The sequence below is a fragment of the Chiloscyllium plagiosum genome, chromosome 4 (assembly GCF_004010195.1).
Source record: "Chiloscyllium plagiosum isolate BGI_BamShark_2017 chromosome 4, ASM401019v2, whole genome shotgun sequence".
In the NCBI taxonomy this organism is placed as follows: domain Eukaryota; kingdom Metazoa; phylum Chordata; class Chondrichthyes; order Orectolobiformes; family Hemiscylliidae; genus Chiloscyllium; species Chiloscyllium plagiosum.
The window spans coordinates 41281486-41304919 of NC_057713.1; the positions used below are offsets into that span (position 1 = coordinate 41281486).

At 39.3% G+C, this 23434-nt stretch overlaps 1 protein-coding gene across 1 annotated transcript; it reads left to right on the forward strand.

The window, feature by feature from the left end:
- Positions 1-207: 207 nt before the first annotated feature.
- On the forward strand, positions 208-21390 carry gem (GTP binding protein overexpressed in skeletal muscle). The gene is made up of 5 exons (XM_043688060.1): positions 208-446; positions 1126-1467; positions 12730-12806; positions 13735-13939; positions 18024-21390. Exons 2-5 carry the CDS (start codon positions 1146-1148, stop codon positions 18299-18301), a joined length of 882 nt encoding a protein of 293 aa, XP_043543995.1. The 5' UTR covers positions 208-446; positions 1126-1145; the 3' UTR covers positions 18302-21390.
- The last annotated feature ends 2044 nt before the right edge of the window (positions 21391-23434 follow it).

Sequence of the window (23434 nt, forward strand, 5' to 3'; positions counted from 1 at the left end):
CCATCTGGCCACTTTTCTCATTTAAACTGAACATTTTGCTAAAATGTTCATTCGTATCTTTTCAATGTTACAGTGTTAGTTGAGGTTGAATTACACCACTAGCTACTTGCACCGTTACTTTCTTTTCCTGTTCATATCAGAACCCTCTTAACTTTCTCACATCCTTCTGGAGGGGGAGGGGGGTATTGGAAGAGGAGGAGGAGACGATGGGATTTGTGGTCTGTTTTAAAATCTCCAGGAGCTGTCAGGGGAGCTTGGAGTTTTAGTGACATCACGGAAAAGCCCTGTTCTGATCTGATCTGCTTAATATAAACCAGAGGAGAGATCAGAAAGAATTAGAGCCAGGACGACAACACCATCGGGGGGGGGGGGGGGGGTAATGTATAAATCAGCACCCGCAGACTTCTTCAATTAGAAATAACCCAGAACGGCAAAGAGACTGCAGGGTAAGATGTTTTATCCACAAACTATTACACTTACAGTGTATTTTGAATAGCATTTTTCTTTAAAAATATATATCTTAATGCAATTGTCAAATCAATTAAGGGCTGTTTCTAAACAATCACCGAGTGTTGTCTTCTGTGTAGACAAGACTTAATATTTGTGAAATATTATTAACGATATAAATTTGCAAGATATTAGTGAGTGGTGAAAGAGGGAGGCTTGGCTTTTCAATGTTAGTCTCCCACCTTTTTCCCCAAATACGAAAGTCCTTTAGTTTTGTCCTTTTACCCAGAATGCTAACTCCAGGCGTCCTGGAAAAGTTTACGAGCAAAGAACTTTAACCAGAGAGAGGAGAGAGATCTGGAGGGAAAGTGGCCAATTCAACTAATTGCAAACAAGTCAGATTGGGCTCGAAACGTGAATTCTGTTTCTCCCTCCACAAATCCTTACGGAGTTGCTCAGTTTCTCTGCTACTATCTGATTGTAGTTTCCTCAGTGACTGGGTCCTTTTTATTCCGTAGAGTTTGTTAATGATGAACCAACGATGGAAGGAGCTCACCAGTTAATTGTCTGTCCCCGAAGCACAAACCGAATGTTTTTGAATTGTTCGCCCTGATCGGTAAAATCAACAGTCGTTAACCTGTGCTCAGTCTATTGAATCGCTCTGATCTTTGTTGGCAGTGCCCTGTATGGTGTGAAACATGACTTTAAACGACACTAGGAGGCGAAGTAGCTCGTCGTTGACGCCGACACCCGTACAGCAGCGTTGGAGCATTCCAGCAGACGGCAGGCAGCTGTGGAGGGGGGACACGCATGTGGTGCGATCGAAATCCTGCATGAACCCTGGAGAACCCTGCAGAGGGAGCTGGTCCTCTGAGTCCTCCGACTCGGTCACATCCACAGATTCCGGCAACAACCTGTACAGGGTGGTCCTGATCGGAGAAACAGGAGTTGGAAAGTCCACATTGACAAGTATATTTGCTGGACTGCAAAACAATCTGGAGAACTGGGGCGTTTTGGGCGGTAAGAATTCTGATACCGTGCACCCTTCATTTTCGTTTTAAAGAAAAAATTTGCACTGCACCTCCATGTTTCACAGCCAATGAAGTACGTCTGAATTATAATCGTTCTTGTAAAGTGAGAACGCACGACTTTCGTTCTGTGCAGAGCAAAACTTCCACAAATTTGCACTGAGATCAACGTTCAGGTGTGGCAGGACTGTAGACCTTAAATCTGATTCATTGACTGTGAGATCGTTTAGTTGTGTCATTGATCTGCTGCTCTCGCTATAGCTTTACCAGGTTGACACCTCATTTTTAGGTGGGCTTTCCTGCTCTCTTCCATGGATGTCCTGGCTTGTTGGGGATGGGAGATATGACAGTTCACGAGATTGCAGACTTTGTTTGAGTACAGTTCTGCTGCTGGTGATTGGCCAAAGCACGTCATGGATGCCCAGTCTTGAGTTGCTAGGTCTGTTCAAAATCTATGCCATTCAGCATGGTAGTATTTCCATGCAATGGTGATAGAGGGTATCCTAAATGTGAAGGTAGGAATTCATTTCCATTGGACTGTGCGGGGATCATTCCAACCAAAACGACGTGTAGATACATCTGCTATAAATAAATTATGATGCAGCGGTGCTGGTGTTGGACTGGGGTGGACAGAGTTAAAAATCACACAACACCAGTTTATAGTCCAATAGGTTTATTTGGAAGTACTATCTTCAGGAGCATTGCTCCTTACATTAGTGAGAATAAGGTCAAGAAAATTTATTGCTCTTGTTAGTTCATTCACTTAGCACAGGCCCAGTGTTGCCAGGGTTGGAGGGTTTGAGCTATAGGGAGAGGCTGAATAGGCTGGAGCTGTTTTCCCTGGAGCATCAGAGGCTGAGGGGTGCCCTTGGCGAGATTTATAAAATCATGAGGGTCATGGATAGGGTTAATAGACAAGGTCTTTTCCCTGGGGTGGGGGAGTCCAGAACTAGAGGACATGGATTTAGGGTGAGAGGGGAAAGATTTAAAAAGGACCTAAGGGGCAACATTTTCATACAAAGGGTGGTGCGTCTAGGGAATGAGCTGCCAGAGGAAGTGGTGGTGGCTGGTACAATTGCAACATTTAAAAGCTATCTGGATGGGTATATGAATAGAAAGGGTTTAGAGGGATGTGGTCCAAATGCTGGCAAATAGGACTAGATTAATTTAGGATATCGAGTTGGACCGAAGGGTCTGTTTTCATGTTGTCAGTCTCTATAACTCTATGTACTTTTAGGATTTGGTCAGTTTAGTAAATAATGGTCTTGTCAAGAAACCCTTGGTGGTTGACATTGAAGTCCTCTACCCAGAATATATTCTGTAGCCTTGCCACCATAAATGCTTCTCCAAGTGGTGTTAATGTGGACAGTAGTCATCTAAAAGCTGAGGGGGGGAGTGGTAGATAGTAATTAGCAGGAGGTTTCCTTGCTGATTTGACCTGATGCCATGAGACTTCATGATCATAGTCACTGTGGAGAACTAGCAGGGCAACTCCTTTCTACTTAATTCCTATTGTGCCGCCACCTCTCATGGGTCTGTCCTGCCAGTTGGAATGTAACGAGAGATAGTGGTGGTGGTGTCTGGGACATAGCCATTCTCATGGAATCATATCTGATAGACAGGTCCAGGCTGTTCCTTGCCAAGTCTGTGGATCAGCTCTCTCCATGGCCAATCCACCTAAGTTTGGTATACATTCCCAGATGTCAATAAGGAAAGTTTACAAGATTGCCTTTTGTGGTTAGTTAGTTATTGCTAGGTGGTTTATACATTTTCATTCATTTTATCAGACTTTGTAACAAGTAGATATGACTGAGGCACCTGCTAAGTTATTTCAATTAAAGTTAACCACATCGTTGTGTGTCTGGAGTTGCATGCAGTCGAAATGTCAGTTCTCCTGCTCCTCGGAAGCTGCCTGACCTGCTGTGCTTTTCCAGCATTACGCGCTCGATTCTGATCTCCAGCATCTGCAGTCCTCACTTTTACATACTTAGGTTGACAGCAGGGCCAGCCCTTGGCCATTAATTAGCTGCCCAAATGAAAGCCACAACAAAATGACTGTTTTCCACACACCCCAAGTGTCTGTCCCACTTTTCAGCCTGATGGTGGGCTTCAGAAACTCACAGGAAAAAAATCTGCCCAGAATATTTTTTCATATCTCGACCATCACCTTCCTTCTCATTATAATTTCAGATATTACTGTGTCTAATATGCCATATTCACTTTTATTAATTTCTTCCTGTTTAAGTAACTATGGAAATGTTTAAAGTCTCTTTTTGTTTCTTGCTAGTCTTCTCAATTCTTTCTTTTTTCTTTGTCAATGTCATCCATTCTAAAATCTAAATTGTAAAATCCTCCAAACTATCATACTTCCTGTTCCTTTTGGCAACATTAAGAATGTCTTGGCAATATCTTTGAATTTCATGTAAGGATCTTGTAACTCTTCTTATTAGTCACATTTGGATAATTTTTTGTGAAATGTTTGCACCTTCAAGGAATGTATATTTCATAGAATCCCTACAGTGTGGAAGCAAGCCATCTGGCCCATCAAGTTCATGCTGACATCACCCAGATTCACCCCCTCTTCTATTTCTGTAACACTAAATTTCTCATGACCAATCCGCCTAATCTGCACATTTTTGGATTGTGGGAGGAAACCAGACCACCTAGAGGAAATCTCGTAGACACAGGGAAAATGTGCAAACTCCACCCAAGGGTGGAATCAAACCCAAGTCCCTGGCCCTGTTGGGAAGCCCCATTATTCTTTAAAGATGTACCATTATCCTTATAACATAATTTCCTAATCAACCTAAATCAAAGTGATTGATACCCTCTAAGCTAAACCAATCTGCATGTTCATTATCACATCCACTGGCGTAAACATTGTTCCCTCTGTACATGGCAGGCAATGGCTGTAATTTTCAGTTTACAGCATGCATTGTAAGAGATTGTCAGAGCTTCTTTGAGAGCACCTCCAAACTTCACAATGAGTTGATTTAGACATCTATGCCCATTCTTTTGCAGTCATGAATATAATCCCAGAAATCTCTACACATCAATATTGTGGAAAAAGAACATGTCTGCATGGAATCGTAGCAGTTCAAGAATAGGTTCCATCACCACATCCTCAAGCACAATTAGGGATGGGTAATAAATCCTGGCCTTAACAATAATGCCAATTTCTGGTAATTAAACCTTTAAATATTCATTTTGCCTCTGCAAAATCCCTGTGCCAGTACATTTTCTTTATGCAATACATTAACACCATATCTGACAAATCTACAAGACTTGTGGAATTGTAGAAAATTCAGGCTTTCAAATAAAATTGAATGGGCAGTTGAGGGAATTGAACTTGTAGGAATAATGGTTAGAGCAGAGAAATGGATTTGGTTACTCAACAAAATGCTGGCATGGACTCAGAGAGCTGAATGGTCTCCTTCTATGCGGCTATGACATTTTTATATCTTTAGTATCTCAAGCATAATTTGCTGTTGAGTAAAGAATCAGAACCTTAAGCCTGCATTCCTTTTGGGAGCTTCTTGTAACGTTACCACCTCAATCTGAGAGATCTGTGTGTAGGTGTAGCTGTTTACTTAGCTGTCTTTTTTCAGTTCACAATATACTATTTGCGGGATGACCTTTAAATCTGAGAGTTCGAAAATTCATTACTGCAAATTCAGGAGATTGAGATCAATATTTATGTGGTTGTTTGTACTTATTTTAGTCATAGGCTGCAATATTTTAATCAACAGTTTAATAACTTTTTTGAATGAGCACAGTTGAGTATGGTTTGGAGTAAGTTATCCAGTTCAGTAGTATATTGTGTTTTAAACAGACTGCAATTCTTGGTTCCTATTGTAACTAAACATAACATGCAATTGAAAACTGAAGGTAACTAGGTATTTTTAAATGGTCATACACTTCTAGATCAGGTAGGTCTTGAACCTGGGCCTTATGGATCTGAGGTAGGGGCACTACCACTGTTCCACAAGAGCCCTTGACTGAAGGTAAATAGATGTTTTATAGACAATAGACAATAGCTGCAGGAGTAGGCCATTCTGCCCTTCAAGCCAGCACCACCATTCATTATGATCATGGCTGGAAACATGCTTCCTGCCTCCAGAGTGACCAATCCTTTAATAATCTTATACGTCTCAATCAGATCCCCTCTCAACTTCTAAACTCAAGCGTATAAAAGCCCAATCGCTCCAATCTTTCAGTGTAAGATAGTCCCGCCATTCCGGGAATTGACCTCATGAACCTACGCTGCACTCCCTCAATAGCCAGAATGTTTTCTAATTATTCTGTTCAGAGATGTTATTACATATCTTTAAAGCAGTTGGGACTTGAACTTGGGCCTCCCGGGTCAGAAGTAGGGACAGAACCACTACAACACAAGAGCCCTTGACTGAAGGTAAATCCACCTTGCAGAGCAGAGTATATTTTTTAAACAAACCTGTTCAGGGATGTTATAACACACCTCTGGAGCAGGTGGGACTTGAACCAGGCCTCCTGGAACAGAGGTCGCTCACTCCCATTGCACCTCATGAGCTCTTTCACCTTGCAGAAGGTTCTGGAGTCCTCCACAAGAGATTACCTGGTTTCTTCACAGATGTCTTGTTCATTGAATAACAGAAGTACGCCTGGATGTATTTAATTTAGTACAACTGTTATTGTTGAATGAAATCATTTTAAAGGAACTTTTTTTTGACAGACCTGAATCTTTGAATGTTGTGGGATATTATTTAGCCTGTGCATATTACTGAAAGGGATGTATTTTCACAATTGCTTTAGTCGACACAACTTAAAATTTCCTGACCAACATGAGTCATTGAATAATGCGAAGGAAAAGGAACCAAGACAGGTTATTTCGAGCCGAAGATTGGAAGCTTGACTGAGCTAATTCAGCAGATAGAGGATCTAAATGGGAATTTTGGACTCGGCTATAAATTGGTTTAATTCTAAGCCTCTGTAAAAGCATGATAATGTTACTATTAGAAGTTGCTGTCGGAGTTCTGAAATTGACTGAAGAAGGGGATAAATAGGATCTTGTGCTGTGGTCATGTCCCCACGTCTGAGCCAGGAGACTTAGATTAGATTACCTACAATGTGGAAAGAGGCCCTTTGGCCCAACAAGTCCACACCGACCCTGCGAAGAGTAACCCACCCAGACCCACTTCCCTCCAACTAATGCACCTATCACTATGGGCAATTTTGCATGGCCAATTCACCTGACCTGTACATCTTTAGACTTAGGCTAAGTCCCACTTGCTTCAGAGGTGTGTCGTGACATATCTGAACAGATTAATTAAAGGCGGGAATAAATTAACTTGTAACTTCAACTCATTAAAAGCAACCCAGGGACTAATACTCTTTAGCAACTGTAGATTTATCAATTTTACACTGTACTGGGTATAAAATTTAAAATCTTCCTCATATGCAATAAACACGATTGACATGATAAAAAGGAAAGCTATAAGGTCTTGGACTGAGTTTAGGTCTTATTATCCATTAATAGGACATGAATGTCATGGGCAAAGGCAGCATTTGTTTCCCATCCTTAAATGATATTGCAAAGATATCGATGAGCTGTTCTTGAGCTATTGCGGACTATGTGGGGTAGGTACATCTCCAATGGTGTTACGTGGAGAGTTCCTGGATGTTGACAGTGGATACAGTGACAGCAAAGGAGCAGTGATATAGCTCCAAGTGGAGCAGGGTTTGTAACCTGGAGAGGAATTTTTCAGGTGGTAAAGTTCCTTTGCATCTTTAACCTTGCCCTTTTAGATGGTAGAGGTCACAGGTTTGAACGATTCTGTCAAAGGTGTCAAGGTGAGTTGCTGCAGTGCATACTTCAGATGGTATGCACAATTGTGCACCAGTTGTGAAGTGACTGACTCTTTAAACTGGTAAACAGCGTTCTGATCCAACAGGCTACTTTCCCCTGAATAGAGTTGAACTTTTTTCACTAATACTCACCATTGTGACTTGTGTGTATTGATGTTGGGAAGTTTCAGAAGTCAAGAGGTGAGCCACAGCATTCCTAGCCTCGGACCTACTCATATCTTAGGGATTACGGTTTGATTTCCACCATGGCAGATAGTGGAATTTGAACTCAATAGAACTTTTTAATTATAATCTAGCTTGACAATGTAACTATTGTTATTGTTGTAAAAAAGTTTGCTAATATCCTGTAGGGAAGGAAATCTGTCATCCTTACCTAGTTTGGCCTACATGGTCATTTAAATCTGTAGCAAAGTCTTTGACTTTTAACTGCCCTCTGAAATAGCATTGCAAGTTACTCAGTTGTAACCAAACCTCATAAAAAGACTAAACAAAAGAATGAAACCAGACAGAACACTAGAATTGACCTAGATAACGGAAACAACAATGGTAAACCCAAGGCAATCATTTCTGCACAATCCTCCCTAATAATATCTCATGGACGAATCAAGCATCAGCCTAACATAGTCATAATTACAGACACTGGCTAAGACACAATTATCACCTTCCCTAGATATGTCCTGTCCCACTTGCAGGACAGAGCCATCAGAGGTGGAGGCGCAATGGAATATGATCAGGAAGGAGTTGTACTGGGAGCCCTCAACATTGTCTGCAAGCTCCACAAAGTCTCATGGCAGCAAGTCAACTGGAGCAAGGAAACCTCATGCTGATTACAACTGACTGCTCTTTCTATCTGTTTGTCTCTCTCAGTCTCTGTCTCTCTCAGTCTCTGTCTCTCCCAGTCTCTCTCTCTCTCTCTCTCTGTCTGTCTCTTTCTCTGTCTCTGCCTGTCTCTCTTTCTGTCTCTGTCTCTCTCTGTCTGTCTCTCTCTCTCTTTGTCCCTCCTCTCTCTCTCCTCTCTCTTTCTCTCTCTCTGTCCCCCTCCCTCATCTCTCCAACCTGCTCACCCTTCTACCTGGCTGATACACCAGTACTCCACCATGTTGAACATGATTTGGTGGAAGCCCAAAGGTGGTAAAGGGCATAGCATGTACCCTGGCTTCAATGTCCACAAGTGACTCAGTGCACCAGAATGGACTGAGCTGGTCAAATGCCAGAAGACATAGATGCTAAGCTGTGTTTGTAGCAGATGGTGAAGTAACCAACAAAAGGAAAAACCATCTGTTTAACCATATCCTCATCAAGTCACCTTTCGCAGGCTGATCCGTCTACGTCAGTATCTGTAGGAGTGACTACCATGCAATAATTGTGGAGACAACAGTCCTGACTTTAAGTTGAGGTTATTTTCCGTTCCACCATTGTAAATGGGCAGGCTCCAAACAAATCCAGCAACTCAAAACTGGGTATCTATCAGGCACTGTGGTCTATCAGCAGCAACAGAATTGTATTCACCCACAATCTGTAACCTCATGCTGAGATGTTGCCATTCCTATGAAGCCAGGTGATCAATCCTGGTTCAATAAAGAGTGTAGGAAGGCATGCCATCACCATCAGGCACATCGAAAAATAAAGTGTCAACCTCATGAATCTATAACACAGCACTGCTTTCATGCCAAACAGCGGAAGCAATACTTGATAGGGAGGGCTTAATGATCCCACAATCATTGGATCAGATCTAAGCTCTGCAGTTCTGTCTCACCCAGTTGCAAATGGTGGTGGACAGTTAAATAACTAATGCAGGTGGGGCTCCACAAATATCTTTGTAATCAATAGTGAAGGAGCCCAGCAAATTGACGCAAATGACAAGGCTGAAAACTTCATTCAGCTGATTTATTTTGGCTTCTTTATAAGTATCCAACATCACAGATGGCAGTTTTCAGCCAATTAGATTCACTCCATATGATGTTATGAATTGACTGAAGACAATAGATACTGCAAAAACTATGGGCCATGACAACATTCCAGAAATAGTACGAAAGACCTGTTTGCCATAAATAGCTACACCCCTAGGCAAGCTGTACCAGCTACAGTATTGGCATCTAGCTGACAATGTGAAAAAATCCCTAGATACATCCTGTGCACAAAAATAATGGGCAAGATGCAAGCTGCCTAATTAACACCCATCCATCTATTCTCGACCATCAGCAAAGTGATAAAAGGGACCATCAACAGTGCCATTTCCAAAGAACTAACTTACTCAGTTTGAGTTCCTCCACTTTACTCCTTACTTCATGTGTAGCTTTGTGACAAACATGGACCTAAAGAGCTGAACTCCAGAGTAAGTTGAGAGTAAGTACCTTTGACATTAAACAGTATTTGACTGAATGTGGCAGCAAAAGCATTAGCAAAACTGAAGTCAGTGGGAACTGGGGATAAATCTTTCTGCTGGTAGGAGCCGTACATGTCACAGAGAAAAACGATTGTGGTTGTTGGAGGTTGATCATCTTGGCTACATCAAAATAATGTCCAAGGCCCAACTATTGACAGCTGCTTCAGAAATGACCTTGCCCATCCACGTCAGAAGGCCAGATTTTATGATAATTACTGATGGTTGCATAATATTCAATGCCATTTACAATTCCTCAGACATTAAAGCAGTCTGTGTCCACATGTAGCAAGACCTGGATGACATCCAGGCTTAGGCTGTTAAGTGCCAGTCAATGACCATCTCCATAAAAAAAGAATTGAACCATTCACACCTTAATATTCAATGACATTACCATTACTGAATCGCCCACAATCAATGTCCTTGAGGTTACCAATAACTAGAGGCTTAATTGAACTGGCCTTCTGAACATTTTGGCTATGGTAGCAGTTCAAAGACTTGGAATTGTATGGCATTCAATAGCATTACCACTATCAATATCCTGGGACTACCAATGAGCAAAAGAAGAACTGCACTAGACACAGGCCAGATGCTGGAAATCCTGATGCAGGTACTTCACTTCCCGATCCCGAAAAACTGTTCAAAATATATAAGGCCAAAGCCAGGAGTATGAAGGTATACTCTCCAATTTCCTGATAGCTCCGTCGGAACAAAGCAGCCACTTAACTGACACCACATCCACCACTTTAACACTCCCTGCTTTCACCATCAATGCTCAGGGGCAGCAGTGTGTACTATGTATAAGATGTCCTGCAGCAATTCACCAAGGCTTCTTTAACAGCACCTTCCAAACCCATGCCCATCACCACCTAAAGCGTTAAGGGCAGCAGCAGCATGGGACCACCATTAAGTTTCCCTCCAAGCTACGTATCATCCTGATATGGAACTATACATTGTTGTTGCTTCAATGTTGCTGGGTCAAAATCCTGGAACTCCTTTCCCCTACAGTGTTGTGGATGTTCCTGCACCTTAACGATGGTAGCTGTTCAGAACGAAACCAATTATCCACTTCTCAAAGGCATTTTGGGATGTCCAGTAGATGTTGGTCTAGCTTATGAGTCATGAATGTTACTGAATGCTGTGCAGTCATCAGCAGGCATCTCCCATTTTTGCCTTTATTTTGGAAATAAGGTCATTGATCAAGCAGCTGAAGATGACTGGGCCTTAGAACCTATCCTGAGGAGCTCTTGGTGATGTCCTAGGACGCAGATGAATGACCTTCATCAATCACAACCATCCTTTGGGATTGAATGACTCCAAGCAGTGGAGTGTTTGTCTCTGATTCCCATTGTTTTCAAGTATAGGAACAGGCATTGGCCATTCAGCCCCTTGAACATGTTCTGCCAAGTAAATGATATCATGGCTGATCTGTGGAGTAAGTCCTTATAACTATCTATGGCCCATATCCCTTAGTACCTTTGCTTAACAAAACACAATCTATCTCAGATTCAAAATGAACAACTGATCTAGCATCAAGTGCCATTTGAGGAAGGGAGTGCCTAATCTCTAATACCATTTGTGTGTAGAAATTCATCCTAACATTTCCTGAGCAGTCTGGCCCTTATTTTTAGACTATGCCCCTTAATTCTAGAATTTACAACCAGTGAAAACAGTTTTATCTTTATCTATTCTGCCTTTCCCTGATAATATCTTGAAATTAGGTCAGGTCACCCCTTAACCTTCTAAATGCCATACTTCATCAAATCTGAAGTAAAGGACACATCAGACAGAAATGAAACATTGAACTGAGTACTCCTGGGGATTCAAAACTGAGCATTTATTGCAGAGTCAGTATTGCTGGATAATACTGTTGATGTCACCTTCCATCATATTGTTGATAGGACTGTAATGTGCTGTTTTGGACGTTGTCAGGTTCCATATTCTTTGCTGTGTACACCACTGGGAGTTTTAACCTGCAGCTTTCTGCAGTGTACCCCTGTCTTGTGTGTTTCTTGCTGAAGCTGGATGTCAGAAAGACGGTTGTCCAAATTAATTTCACAAAACCCCACCTAAAAAAAGTTATTTAATTATACCGTCAGTATTCAGTGTTTAAATATAATTTCTTTCAAAATAGCTTTTTAAAACATTATAGTTTGGCCATTGTTGGAGAACTGCATGCAGTTCTTGTCAATATACTGCAGGATGGATGCAGTTATGCCAGAGAGGATGTAGAAGAGATTCACGGGGATGTTACAAAAACAGAAATTGTTGGAAAAGCTCAGTACGTCTGGCAGCATCTGTGGAGAAAAATCACAGTTAACGTATCAGATTGAGTAACCCTTCCTTAGTTCTGATTTCACTCCAGAGATGCTGCCAGACCTGCTGAGTTTTTCCAGCAATTTCTGTATGTGTTTCTGATTTACAGCATCCACAGTTCTTTCTGTTTTCACCAGGATGTTACCTATCTCTGGAGCAAATCAGCTGTGAAGAGAGGCTGAGTAGGCTGGGACTGTTTTCCCCTGAAGGTTGAAGGAAAACCTGATTGAGGTATACAAATTAATGAGGAGCAAAGACAGAGAGAAATCTTTCTCATTAGTCAACTACCAAGGAGCATAAACTTAATGTAAGTCATCAACTGTAAAGTCATCAAAAAATCCCAAGTTGCTTAATAGAAAAGCTTCCCAACAAACCTGATGCCTGACTACATAAGTAGACATTAACACAGGTGGCCAAAGCTCAGTCTATGAAGGAGATTTTAAGTACTGACTTACAGTCGGACAGGAGAAGAAAGGGCTTATTGAGAGAAACCAATTAATAATTAGATGGCTGAAAGCACAGCTACCAAATGAGGTAAAGGCCAAAATTGATCAAGGTCATTTATAGTAGTTTGTCAGTGCCATACAGTGTACCTCAGCAACTATCTATATGGGTTAATTATCATTGATCTGTGACATTCTTCTATTTATTAAATTGCTAAATTTCCATAATGTGTTCACTTATAAATGTCATTTTCCTTATTCTTTGTAGAAGACACCTATGAGCGAACAATCACCGTAGATGGAGAGGGAGCTACCCTTGTTGTGATGGACACGTGGGAAAATAAGGTAGTACAACAATTTTTTAATGCTTGGAATGCAAGTGTATGAGTTGACCATGTAGTATAGAGTGGTGGATTTCTCCTATAGTTGACATATGCTAAGTCTGGAAAGCTAACCTTAGTGCTATAATACTGCATCTTTTATGTCCCTGGTAAAGTAACCTAATAACAATAATTAACCCTGCTAACATAACAGCCACCACATCTGGAGGAAAGAAAATGCTACGTAGAACATTTTGAGTTGCTGCAACAAGAAAACTATATAAACACAAATATTACATATTTATGTTTCACACGTTTCTACTATCAATAGAACTATCCCTGAAGATTCCTTTGTAAATAGATCAATAATCGGAACAAAGGTGACCTTAAATTTTTTCAGAAAAGGAACAAATGATAAGATTGTGGCAAATTCCTTCCAGAACTGTGCCAAGTATTCATTTTGCATTTAAGAAATTTCAGAATATGCCAATCACATACGTTGTTCAAACAGATTTAATTTCAGTATTTATAGATAATTATTCCTTAAAAAGAAAAGCTCAGTTTGTTTAATCAGTATTCAAGCCAATCACCTTAAAAGGACGCATTAATTAGATGTTAATGACTCTGAGGATGATGCCATGGAAATTAATCCAGAAAAGCCACATGAGAAGTTTAGGTGTGAAATGGTTAAATATGCTGTACATTTTGCTTCATGAAGATTATGCCAACAAATTTCTAAACCTAACAATAAATCAGTTGATCTGAGTAAATAATACCAGCTGCATTTTCTGTTCAGTTGAGTTTCTTTAACAGCTGGTTTCTTTTGCATTGTAATTCACAGCAGCCTATAAACTGTAAAACATATTCTTTCAGTTGTTGCATCCAATCATTTTTCTATTTCTAGAATTAAAATAGAAGCTGACATCTTAGCCTTTACTTTTGTCTGCTGGTAGGATGAAGACAACTGGAAACAGAATCATTGTATGCTGATAGGCGATGCATATCTCATTGTATACTCCATCACTGACAGAGCAAGCTTTGAGAAAGCTTCTGAGCTTCGCATCCAGCTCCGGCGAACACGACAGGCTGAGGATATTCCAATTATATTAGTCGGGAACAAGTGTGACCTTGTGCGATGTCGAGAAGTTTCTGTGGCAGGTATGTCTCCTGTTTTACTCAATACTCCAGATTGGGATGTGAATAAGTTGATTCTTGATTTTTTTTTAAATCAACATTGCCTACTTTGGGTTTTGCTTGTTTGATTTGACTACATGGTGGTTACTGGAGGTGGTTAGTAGTTAAAAACAGTATGTGATAGCACTTCTGGCTATAAAACAAAAGAGCTCTCTTCTTGTGTCCACCAATATTCCTGATGCTTTTAGAGAGGGAGGTGGACACCACAGGGGTGGAGTGCCTACCCTCCCTTCCAACTCCATTTGATTTAGCCCCCTTTCCCTCTCCCTACCTCTGTCTACCTTTGGTAGCCTGCATTGCCCTTAACAGGCTTTTCATGAAAATTATTCAATTGGAAACGCAGCTGATTTACTGGTGGTGGTTAATGGATGAAAACTAAATGCTGGCGATTTGGTGGTGGGAAAAAGCCATTTGATTCTGTGTGATAACACTTCTAATTAATAAAAAAACGAAAAGAGAAATAAGGAAAAAGGAGCTGTCTTATTAATTGGATGACTTGTTACATTGTTAATTTGGTATATTTTTTGAAAAAGAACCATATTTTTTATCAATATAAGTTTCAGCATGTGGATAGAGAAAAGGGCCAGAAGGAAAAGGTAGAAACTGGTGTTTGTGCTAAACTATAGATTGACAATAAAACAATTGTACATGTCATAAAGTCTTTTGCTTCTTAATTCAACATATAGATATCAGTCTGTTAAGAAGTACCATTGTAATCGCCACATGGAAGACATGTTAATGGTAGCAATGACACAGAATATACTCTGTGTGGGGAACTTCATTGTCCATTACCAAGATGGCTTGGTAGTACCACTGATCAAGTTGATCGAATTCTGAATGACTTATCTGACAGACTGGACCTGTAACAGGAGGTGAAAGAACCAACAAGATGAAAAAAAAACTTCATTCTCACCAATCTGCCTATTGTATGACACTATTGGTAGAAGAGGAGTCCATAGCACACTCCTTTTGGAAACAAAGTTCAGTCTTGCATCATTGTGTGTGGCTGTACCTCTATTGGACCTCAATACTATTTTGTTGATTTGACAAAAGCCTTTGACCCAGACATCAGTGAGGACTCTTGGAAAGTAATAGATAAATTTATTTGCTCTCAATAATTTAATAGTCCTATGACAATATGTTTGTCCTGGATAATGGTGTCTTCTGAACCATTCCCAGTCATTAATGGAGTTAAACCAGACTGCGTGTTCGCACCAATCCTCTACAGCATGGATTTCTTGGCCATGCTGCCCAATGCCTTCCATGACAGTGAAGTCATATGTCACATGGATGGAAAGATGCTCAAACTAAGAAGACACCAGGCAAAGACCAAGATCTCCAGCAACATACCTTGCTGTTTCCTGTTTGCCAGGAACTGTGACTGGTTGCTCATCCAGAACTAAACATGCAATGTTATATGGATTTGTTCACCAATCCATGCGATAACTTCAGTCTCACCTTCAACAAAAAGTAAAACCAAAGTAATAAATTCTGTTCCAGGAATGCCCTGTTCCAAGCCCAAGCCTTCAGTCCAAGCCCAGAACCTGATATCAAGAATTGGTTGTTGTACTGAACATCTGTGCTCCAGAAAATCCAGAAAAATTACCCTGGATGACTTGCCCACAAAAAGCAGGATGAATATAATCCAGCTAATTACCAACCAGTAATCTATTCTCAATCACCAGCAATATCATAGCAAACCAACTGCCATGCATTTATTCATCTGTAGGCCAAAGCTGAAAAATCAAAGATCAGTTCTTTTCATTCTTGAGAATATGAGTGCAAGACATGAACTTCAAATATTCTGTTACGAGAGAATGCTAGCTCACAAAGTTATGCCAATATAGCTTAGAGCAATGTTACATTGCATGCCAAGTTTCAAAGATAAAAGTCTCACAACACCAGGTTATAGTCAAACAGGTTTAATTGGAAGCACTAGCTTTGGGAGCGCTGCTCCTTCATCAAGCGGTTGTGTCAAAGATCATGCCATCAAAGTGGTCACAACCAAACTTTTATGGAAGCTCATCAAAACTAAATGAAGAACTGACTCAAGAGCATTGCAAACAGCTACCCATTCTCTGTGTTACCTAGGAGCGGGAATATGCCTATCCAATCTGAGAATGCTTTCTCCATGACAAATTTGGATCCGTTACTTTTCACAGCTTGCAGAGCTGTTACTCGCTGGCTGAAAGCTGAAGTAAATCATCTGTACATGCTTGCTGGCGTTGCTGAGCACACCATGAGAAGGCAAGCCACGCCAAAGTAGCAAGTAAAAAGCAGGCTAGTTGCCTTATTACCATTTCTTCCAACAAGAGTCATCATCAAAGAAACTCAAGTAGAGTAACTTCTTATTTACACTCTAATCCCTAGACTGTAGGTCCCACAGCTGCTGCCTTGCTGAGCATGGCTGCAGATGAAGACACAGGCATTGTCTAATGATCTAGATCAATCCATTTGATCAAGAAACAGTAGGATATAGAGTCATATGTCTCAGTTACTTCAGATCTCGTGTTGGCTGCTATAAGATCCTAATGCAAACATTAGGATACAGATTTCTGTCAACTGGATTGCAGGGACAAATCCCAAACAATGTGAAATTTCCTAAATTTCCCTCCATTATTAGAATTGATGATGTTCAACTCTTGAGATCGAGCCTACATGGAACAATAAACAGGGAAGGTGTAGCAACATGATAGAAAAGGTAACCTCCTCTACAACATGGAAGGACAAGGACAACACTACCTCCCTACCATCCTCTCTAAGGCACACACCATCCTGACTTAGAACTATATCACCATTCTTTTAGTGTCATTGGGTCAAAATCCCTGAACTCCCTCGCTCACAGCACTCTAGGTACATCACATGAACTGTAGTTGTTCAAGAATGTTGCTCACCACTTTCCCAAGAGGACTTAGAGATGGACAATACATGCTAATTTTCCCATCAAGAAAGGTTTGAAAAGATTTAGAAGAGCCATAGTGTTTCCCTTTTACATTTAAGAACAGTCCTCTTTGTAAGACCCCTTACTCCTTCTCTCCATCCCCTCCAAGACTCTTTAGCTGATCTTACCAACCATTTTAGGGAGAGGAGCGCTCCAAGTTAAATCTTAAAGGACCAAAGGCATATATATTGTTGGATTTCCCCCAACCAAATAGAGTTTGGTTGAATCAAGGTGAGTGCATTTCACAACCTACTCTGAGCTTCCAATTTTCAAAATTTTGGAGGTGTACTGTTATTGTAAACATTCATGACCAACATTCAGATCATTATTATTATTATTGTTGTTGTAGTTACATAAAGAATCTGAACTCTGAAATAATTTCAATCACTGTCACAATAAGGAGTTGACTGGGAATGCTCTCCAGTTTTACAGCCTCCTGATACTAGCTGTCAGAACTGATGAATAAACCAGTTGGGGAAATAACTAAGGATTTCTGGTCTGGAGTCAATACCTTAAAACTGACAGGACTGATCAAGATTGGCCAATATTTGGACAAAAGAAAAAAACCCATGAATGCAGGAATTTTATAGCATGATGGATCCTAATCTCTCATGTCAGTATTCAAAGAACACCAATGATTTCTGCTTCACCAACAAAAACACTCAGAAATTTAATTGATTCATCATTTCGTTCTTCAGATTGGTTGCATTGTTTGCATAACAGTTTTTTTGTACTTTTGAAGTACATTGTGTGTCTGACAATTTGAGATATTCTGACTTGATAAAGCACAACATAGATGCAAGTATTATTTATTATTAATACACTGTTTCAGCAGTTGGTATGTCAGTAGATGCAACATTCACTAAGTTGCAGTGATCACAACTAGCAGTACACAACCAGTTAAATCTCAGTTATTTCCAGTTGCACTTGCTTTACTTGGGGGAACACCTTACTTCCAACCATAACATCAAAGACTTTGCAATTCATATGAAAAATTTCAAAGAATTCTGCATCACTTGTTGAGGAACAGCCAAATGACTAATTTTGTTAAGCAGAAGGCAGATGTACGTCTTCTCTTTTAAACATTGAATTTTTTTTCATTTGCAGAGGGCAGATCTTGTGCTGTTGTTTTTGACTGCAAGTTCATCGAGACCTCTGCTGCAGTCCAGCACAATGTACAAGAACTCTTTGAAGGAATTGTGCGACAGGTACGGCTCAGGAGAGACAGCAAAGAAGTAAATGAGCGAAGAATGGCACTGTACAAAAGAAGGGAGAGCTTCCCTAGGAAGGCCCGACGCTTTTTGGATAGAATCGTTGCAAAGAACAATAAAAAAATGGCTTATAAAGTGAGATCAAAATCTTGTCATGATCTGTCTGTACTATAAAATGTACAGATAGACACGAAAGTAGTGACTGTTAATCATCAAGTTATTATTGTGAGGGATAAAAAACTGAAAATGCTGGAAATACTGGCAGCATCTGTGGAGAGCGAAACACTTCAGATTGATGTCCTTTCATTAGAACCTTCTGCATTTGGATTATTGGAAGGTTATGGGATAATCAATCTATATTAGATGGCAATCTATTGGACTCAGTTCGTTTACAATATATTTGAATTAACAATGACACAACTTCCTGTGTTGGTGAATTTTCTCCATTGCCTGTCAGTGAGGCACCTCCAGTATTAATTTTGTATTGCACCTGAAACGGGGACTTGCTTAGGGTTACATATCCCAAAAGGAATTGTGACAGGGAAGTTTCAAACTTACAAGCATTTCTACCATAAAAAGAATTTTTGACCTTCTGATGAAGGCCTGGTTTTTTAAAAAAAGAGAAAATTAACAGTAAGATGAAATAGAGGTTGATTGTTCTTGTTCTATTCCATACTCTGCCTTATGATTGTTAGCCAAAGGTCACAATTGTGTTCTGTCATGACTTTCTGTTACCATAGACAGTGGAACATGACAACTGCAGTTCAGCTACATGACCACATTTATCGCACTAAATTAATATTTTCTTCCTTTAAGTGAAGAAACTTTGAAGCCGGATTTGAGTGCTTGATTATTATGACAGCAACAAACAAAGTACTTGTCAGACATGCCAAAAATAGGAGTATCATTTGGTATAGTCGTGTAAGTATCCTCAAAATGAATCATGTTGAGTTTCCAAAGCAAAACCTTTTGGACAATTATTTGCTATTACAGTAAGGATGATAACTTCCACCAATTGTCCCACTTAAGAAGAAAGATAAGAAATATGTTTTGATATCTGATATTGTTGGTCTGTATCAGCCACCAGGAATTATGAGGGGACTATATGGAAATTTTTGTCTCCTTCCATGACAACACAAATGTCTTACTGATCAACCTGTCTCCAGTATTTTACTTGGTACAGCTGGGAGGAGAGAAGGGCGAATTTGTGTATTTAGCACATTAATATCTCAAAATTCTGCACCCTGATCATATTCGCCACCAGAATGGATGAAAAGAGCATGAGATCTAAAATTGAACCATCAAATTTTATGCTATAGAAGGAGATATTCAGTTCAACAAACTTATAGCGTATGTAACTTTGTTCCAATCCCCTGAAAGCTATTATTCATTTCTTAATACGTTTTAGATTTTTCAACTTTCCAACCTTTTTACTGTCAGTATTAAAAGTGTGCTTTATTTAAAATGCCGTTGTTTATATGAACAAATATGATGAACAAACTAACGTCTTTCTGAACTGCATTATATCCCTTTTGAATACGTTTAATTTTTACTACATTATATGTAGCTTTATATATTTTTCCAAACAAGGTTTGTGTATTTATTATGAACAATCTAACCAGATGTCTTTTATAACGAAGTGTTGACAATATTTTGTATTTATTTTGTAAGTTTCTACTTATAATATTCTACTTTTAAGCAAAATAATGTACTTTATTAATTTTACTACAAAATGATTACCTTCAAATTATTACTTTGTGTAAAGTATACTGGTTTGTACTTCAAACAATCTGTGCATTATGGTGAAAGAAGATCTATTGAAACTGAGCATTAGAGTCAATAATCTGGTTTTTCAAAATTAAGCTTTTTTTTATATGTCCAGACAAGTAAATTCTCCAATTTGTTTGCAGAGAAACTTTAGCTCCTGAAATAAATTTGTTATTTTTCCTTTTGTCCATTAATCAACAGTTTTGTATTTTTGTTTGTACAATGTAAACTCTTACATATTGTTGACATTCAGTGTTGTAGAACTGTTTAACTTATGATGTTTTCAAGGATGTGCAATTTCCACATATAAAAACCATGAAAAGCAACTTAGTAAGACATTTTGCAGCCTATATCCCAAAATAATATAAAAGCTCTAATTTATTTGAAGAAAATCTGATGTTTCTTTTCTGATTTTGATTGAATCCGTCTTAAAAGGATTGAATATTTCAGTCTGTCTGCTCTTTGTTGTTCAGTTGAATATGCTGACACTGTGAGATGAATGTGAGTATTTTTGATTGTTTGGGAGTGAGTTGGAAATTAGTTTCAGGTAGTTAATGAACAACAGGTTGTGGGAAAATTACTAATCTATGCATTCATGAATAAATGACTTCCATTGAATGGCAAATAATTTTTGGATTATTGCTGATTTACTTAATTATATACAGTAGTCCCCCTGTACCCATGGGGGATATGTTCCAAGACTTAGCGTGGAAGCCCGAAACTGTGCAAACCCATTTATTTAAATGGGAAATTTACCTTCCCGGTAGGCCAATGATTCCGGAAGGTTCCCCCTAATATGTTTGGGCCACGGTAAACCAAAGGTAACTGAAACCACAGAAAACAATTACAGGGGGTCGCCCTGTAATTGATCAGTAACTTTTAGTACGTGAATAGAGGACTGTGAACATTGACACCTTCATTGATTTTCAATAGGTAGCTACCACTTTGAGAAATGCAGGAAAAAATACTAGATTAGTCTTATTAAAGAAATCTCGCTAATGAATATGGTAGAAAAATAATGCATGGAGAATCAAGAGATTTATTTTTAAAAAAAATGCAATGACCGATACCTTTTAGATATCTTTGGGAAATCAAACAAAAATTGTTTTGGTCCTGTTGAACTTTTATTTAAATTTGTTATTTTAATTTGCAATAAATCTCCTGCATGATGTTTAATAAAGAGAGTGAGGTATAAATGTGACTGAATGAGAATCATAATCTGGTCTTGAAATTGGTCCTTTATTATTTAGACAATGTTTTGAAATTGCGATTTATAATAGAACAAAATTAAATTGTTCAATATTATTTTCTCAGTTTCAAGATCTTCATGCAATTGACAAATTCAGTTTATATTCAATTTTATACTTTGTTTCTACACTTCAATGGAGAAATAATATGGCTCCATATTTGTACTGGAACATTGCTTTTAATCATCAAAGTATACCATTCATATAACAACATACAGATATTTAATAAAATCCTTTTTTCAAAAGAAATACGCATTTCTATGGGTTTTATTGTATGGTGTACATACTGTGTATTTTTTCATTACTTATGGCTACCGAGCATGAGTGACTTCACATGCCTTAAGTGAATTAGGGCAATGTTGAGTTGGGAAGCTTCCCACTTTGCCAAATCTATCTTCTTTAAAATTAGTTTGGTTCTGAGGAGGTGGAAAGTAATGGAATCAGGCCTGCTGCCACCCGAGGGACCAAGGCAGCTGGGCAGAAAATGGAATCAACATGCTAGAAGGCCCACCTCTATTTACTCCTGCTTTGAAGTCACCAGTGTTGGACTGGGGTGTACACAGTTAAAAAATTGCACAACACCAGGCTATAGTCCAACAGGTTTATTTGGAAGCACGAGCTTTCGGAGCGCTGCTCCTTCAGGTGGTTGTGGAGAATAAGGTTGTAAGATACAGAATTTATAGCAAAAGTTTGCAGTGTGATGTAACTGAAATTATAAATTGGAAAAGACCTCGATTGTTTGTTAAGTCTCTCATCTTTTAGAATGATCATGTTGGTTTCAGTTCTTTCATATGTAAATCACAAAGCCTTTTTTTAAAAGTTCCATTCTCAAGTGAATTTTAACAAATGGTGTCATGTTGGCCCAGATAATGTATTGAAGGTGTGAGCTTCTGTATGTGAGGCTGCCTGTGCCATAATGGTCAGACTGATTCTAATCTAAAAAAATGGATTTACAGAATCTTACATGGATTCATGCAGTTTTTGAACGAAGTACTGACCCTCCGAACAGTAACCCACCCAGACCCATTCCTGTACCCTATATTCACTCCTGACTAATAACCTACACTATGGGCAATTTAGCATGGCCAATTCACCTAACCTGCACATCTTTGGATTGTGGGAGGAAACCAGAGCACCTGGAGGAAACCCACGCAGACACAGGGAGCATGCAAACTCCACACAGTCGCCTGAGGCTGGAATCGAACCTGGCTCCCTGGCACTGTGAGGCAGCAGTGCTAACCACTGATCTGCAGTGCCGCCCAATGCTTGGATGATTTTAAATGTTTATACAGAGGGGACATTTAAACATATAAGTTATGAATAGAAGTAGGTCATTCCTCTCCTCAAGCCTGTTCCAACATTCAATAAGATCATGGCTTGTTTGCTTGTCTTATGATTTCCATAGTTCCCATGTATTGCCGATTACATTTGACTCCCTTGCCTGAGAAGAATCTTCATACCTCTGCCCTAAAATTATTGAATGACTCCACTGCCACACTTTCTGAGGAAGAAAGTTCCAAAATCAAACAACAATCCTCAGAAAAGCATTTTTTCTCATTTCTGTACTAAAAAGGCGACCTCTAGTTTTTAAACAGGGTCCCCTAATTCTGAACTAACCCTCAAGAGAAAATATCCTTTCCGTACCCACCTTGTTAATACTACACAGGACCTTATATATTTGAATTAAGCCACGCTTCTGTCCTCTAATCTTTAGTGGAAACAAGCCCAGTGAGTCCCTCTCTCATAAGCTAACCTGTTTATTCCAAATATCAATTTAATAAACCTCTTGAAATGCCTCCAATTTACTTTCATTCTTCTTCAAATCAGGAGACCAAAATTGCACATAGTATTCAAAATGTAGTCTTACCGCTGATCTATATAACTAAAGCACAACATTTGTTTCAGCAATGTCCTTCAGCGAAGAAAATCTTCTATCCTTATCTAGCCCTATCTGCCCTACGTGTGACTCTAGAATCATAGCAATATGTTTGATTTTTCCCTTACAGCAAATAGGGATGGGTAATAAATGCAGGTCTAGTCAATAGCGTCCACATCCCACAAACAAATTTTAAAAAGAGTCACTTATCTATCAAATTTTATTAAGAAGATGTATATCTCTATGACTGTATGACTCGATTTTGTTTTGTTGGAGGCACCTACATAATTCCTGAAAATGGTGCAATGAATGTTGACAAAGAGAACAATGGAAAATATGTATTTACTGCATATTCTCACTCAGCAGTTAATGGCATCACCAGAGAAATTTATTATCTGTGCGATGAGTTGCTTTAAT

Coding starts and splice junctions, on each gene's coding strand:
- gem (XM_043688060.1), top strand. CDS start 1,146: ATGACTTTAAACGACACTAGGAGGCGAAGTAGCTCGTCGTTGACGCCG. Junction 12,807..13,734: donor TGGACACGTGGGAAAATAAG/GTAGTACAACAA, acceptor GTCTGCTGGTAG/GATGAAGACAACTGGAAACA. Junction 13,940..18,023: donor TCGAGAAGTTTCTGTGGCAG/GTATGTCTCCTG, acceptor TTTCATTTGCAG/AGGGCAGATCTTGTGCTGTT.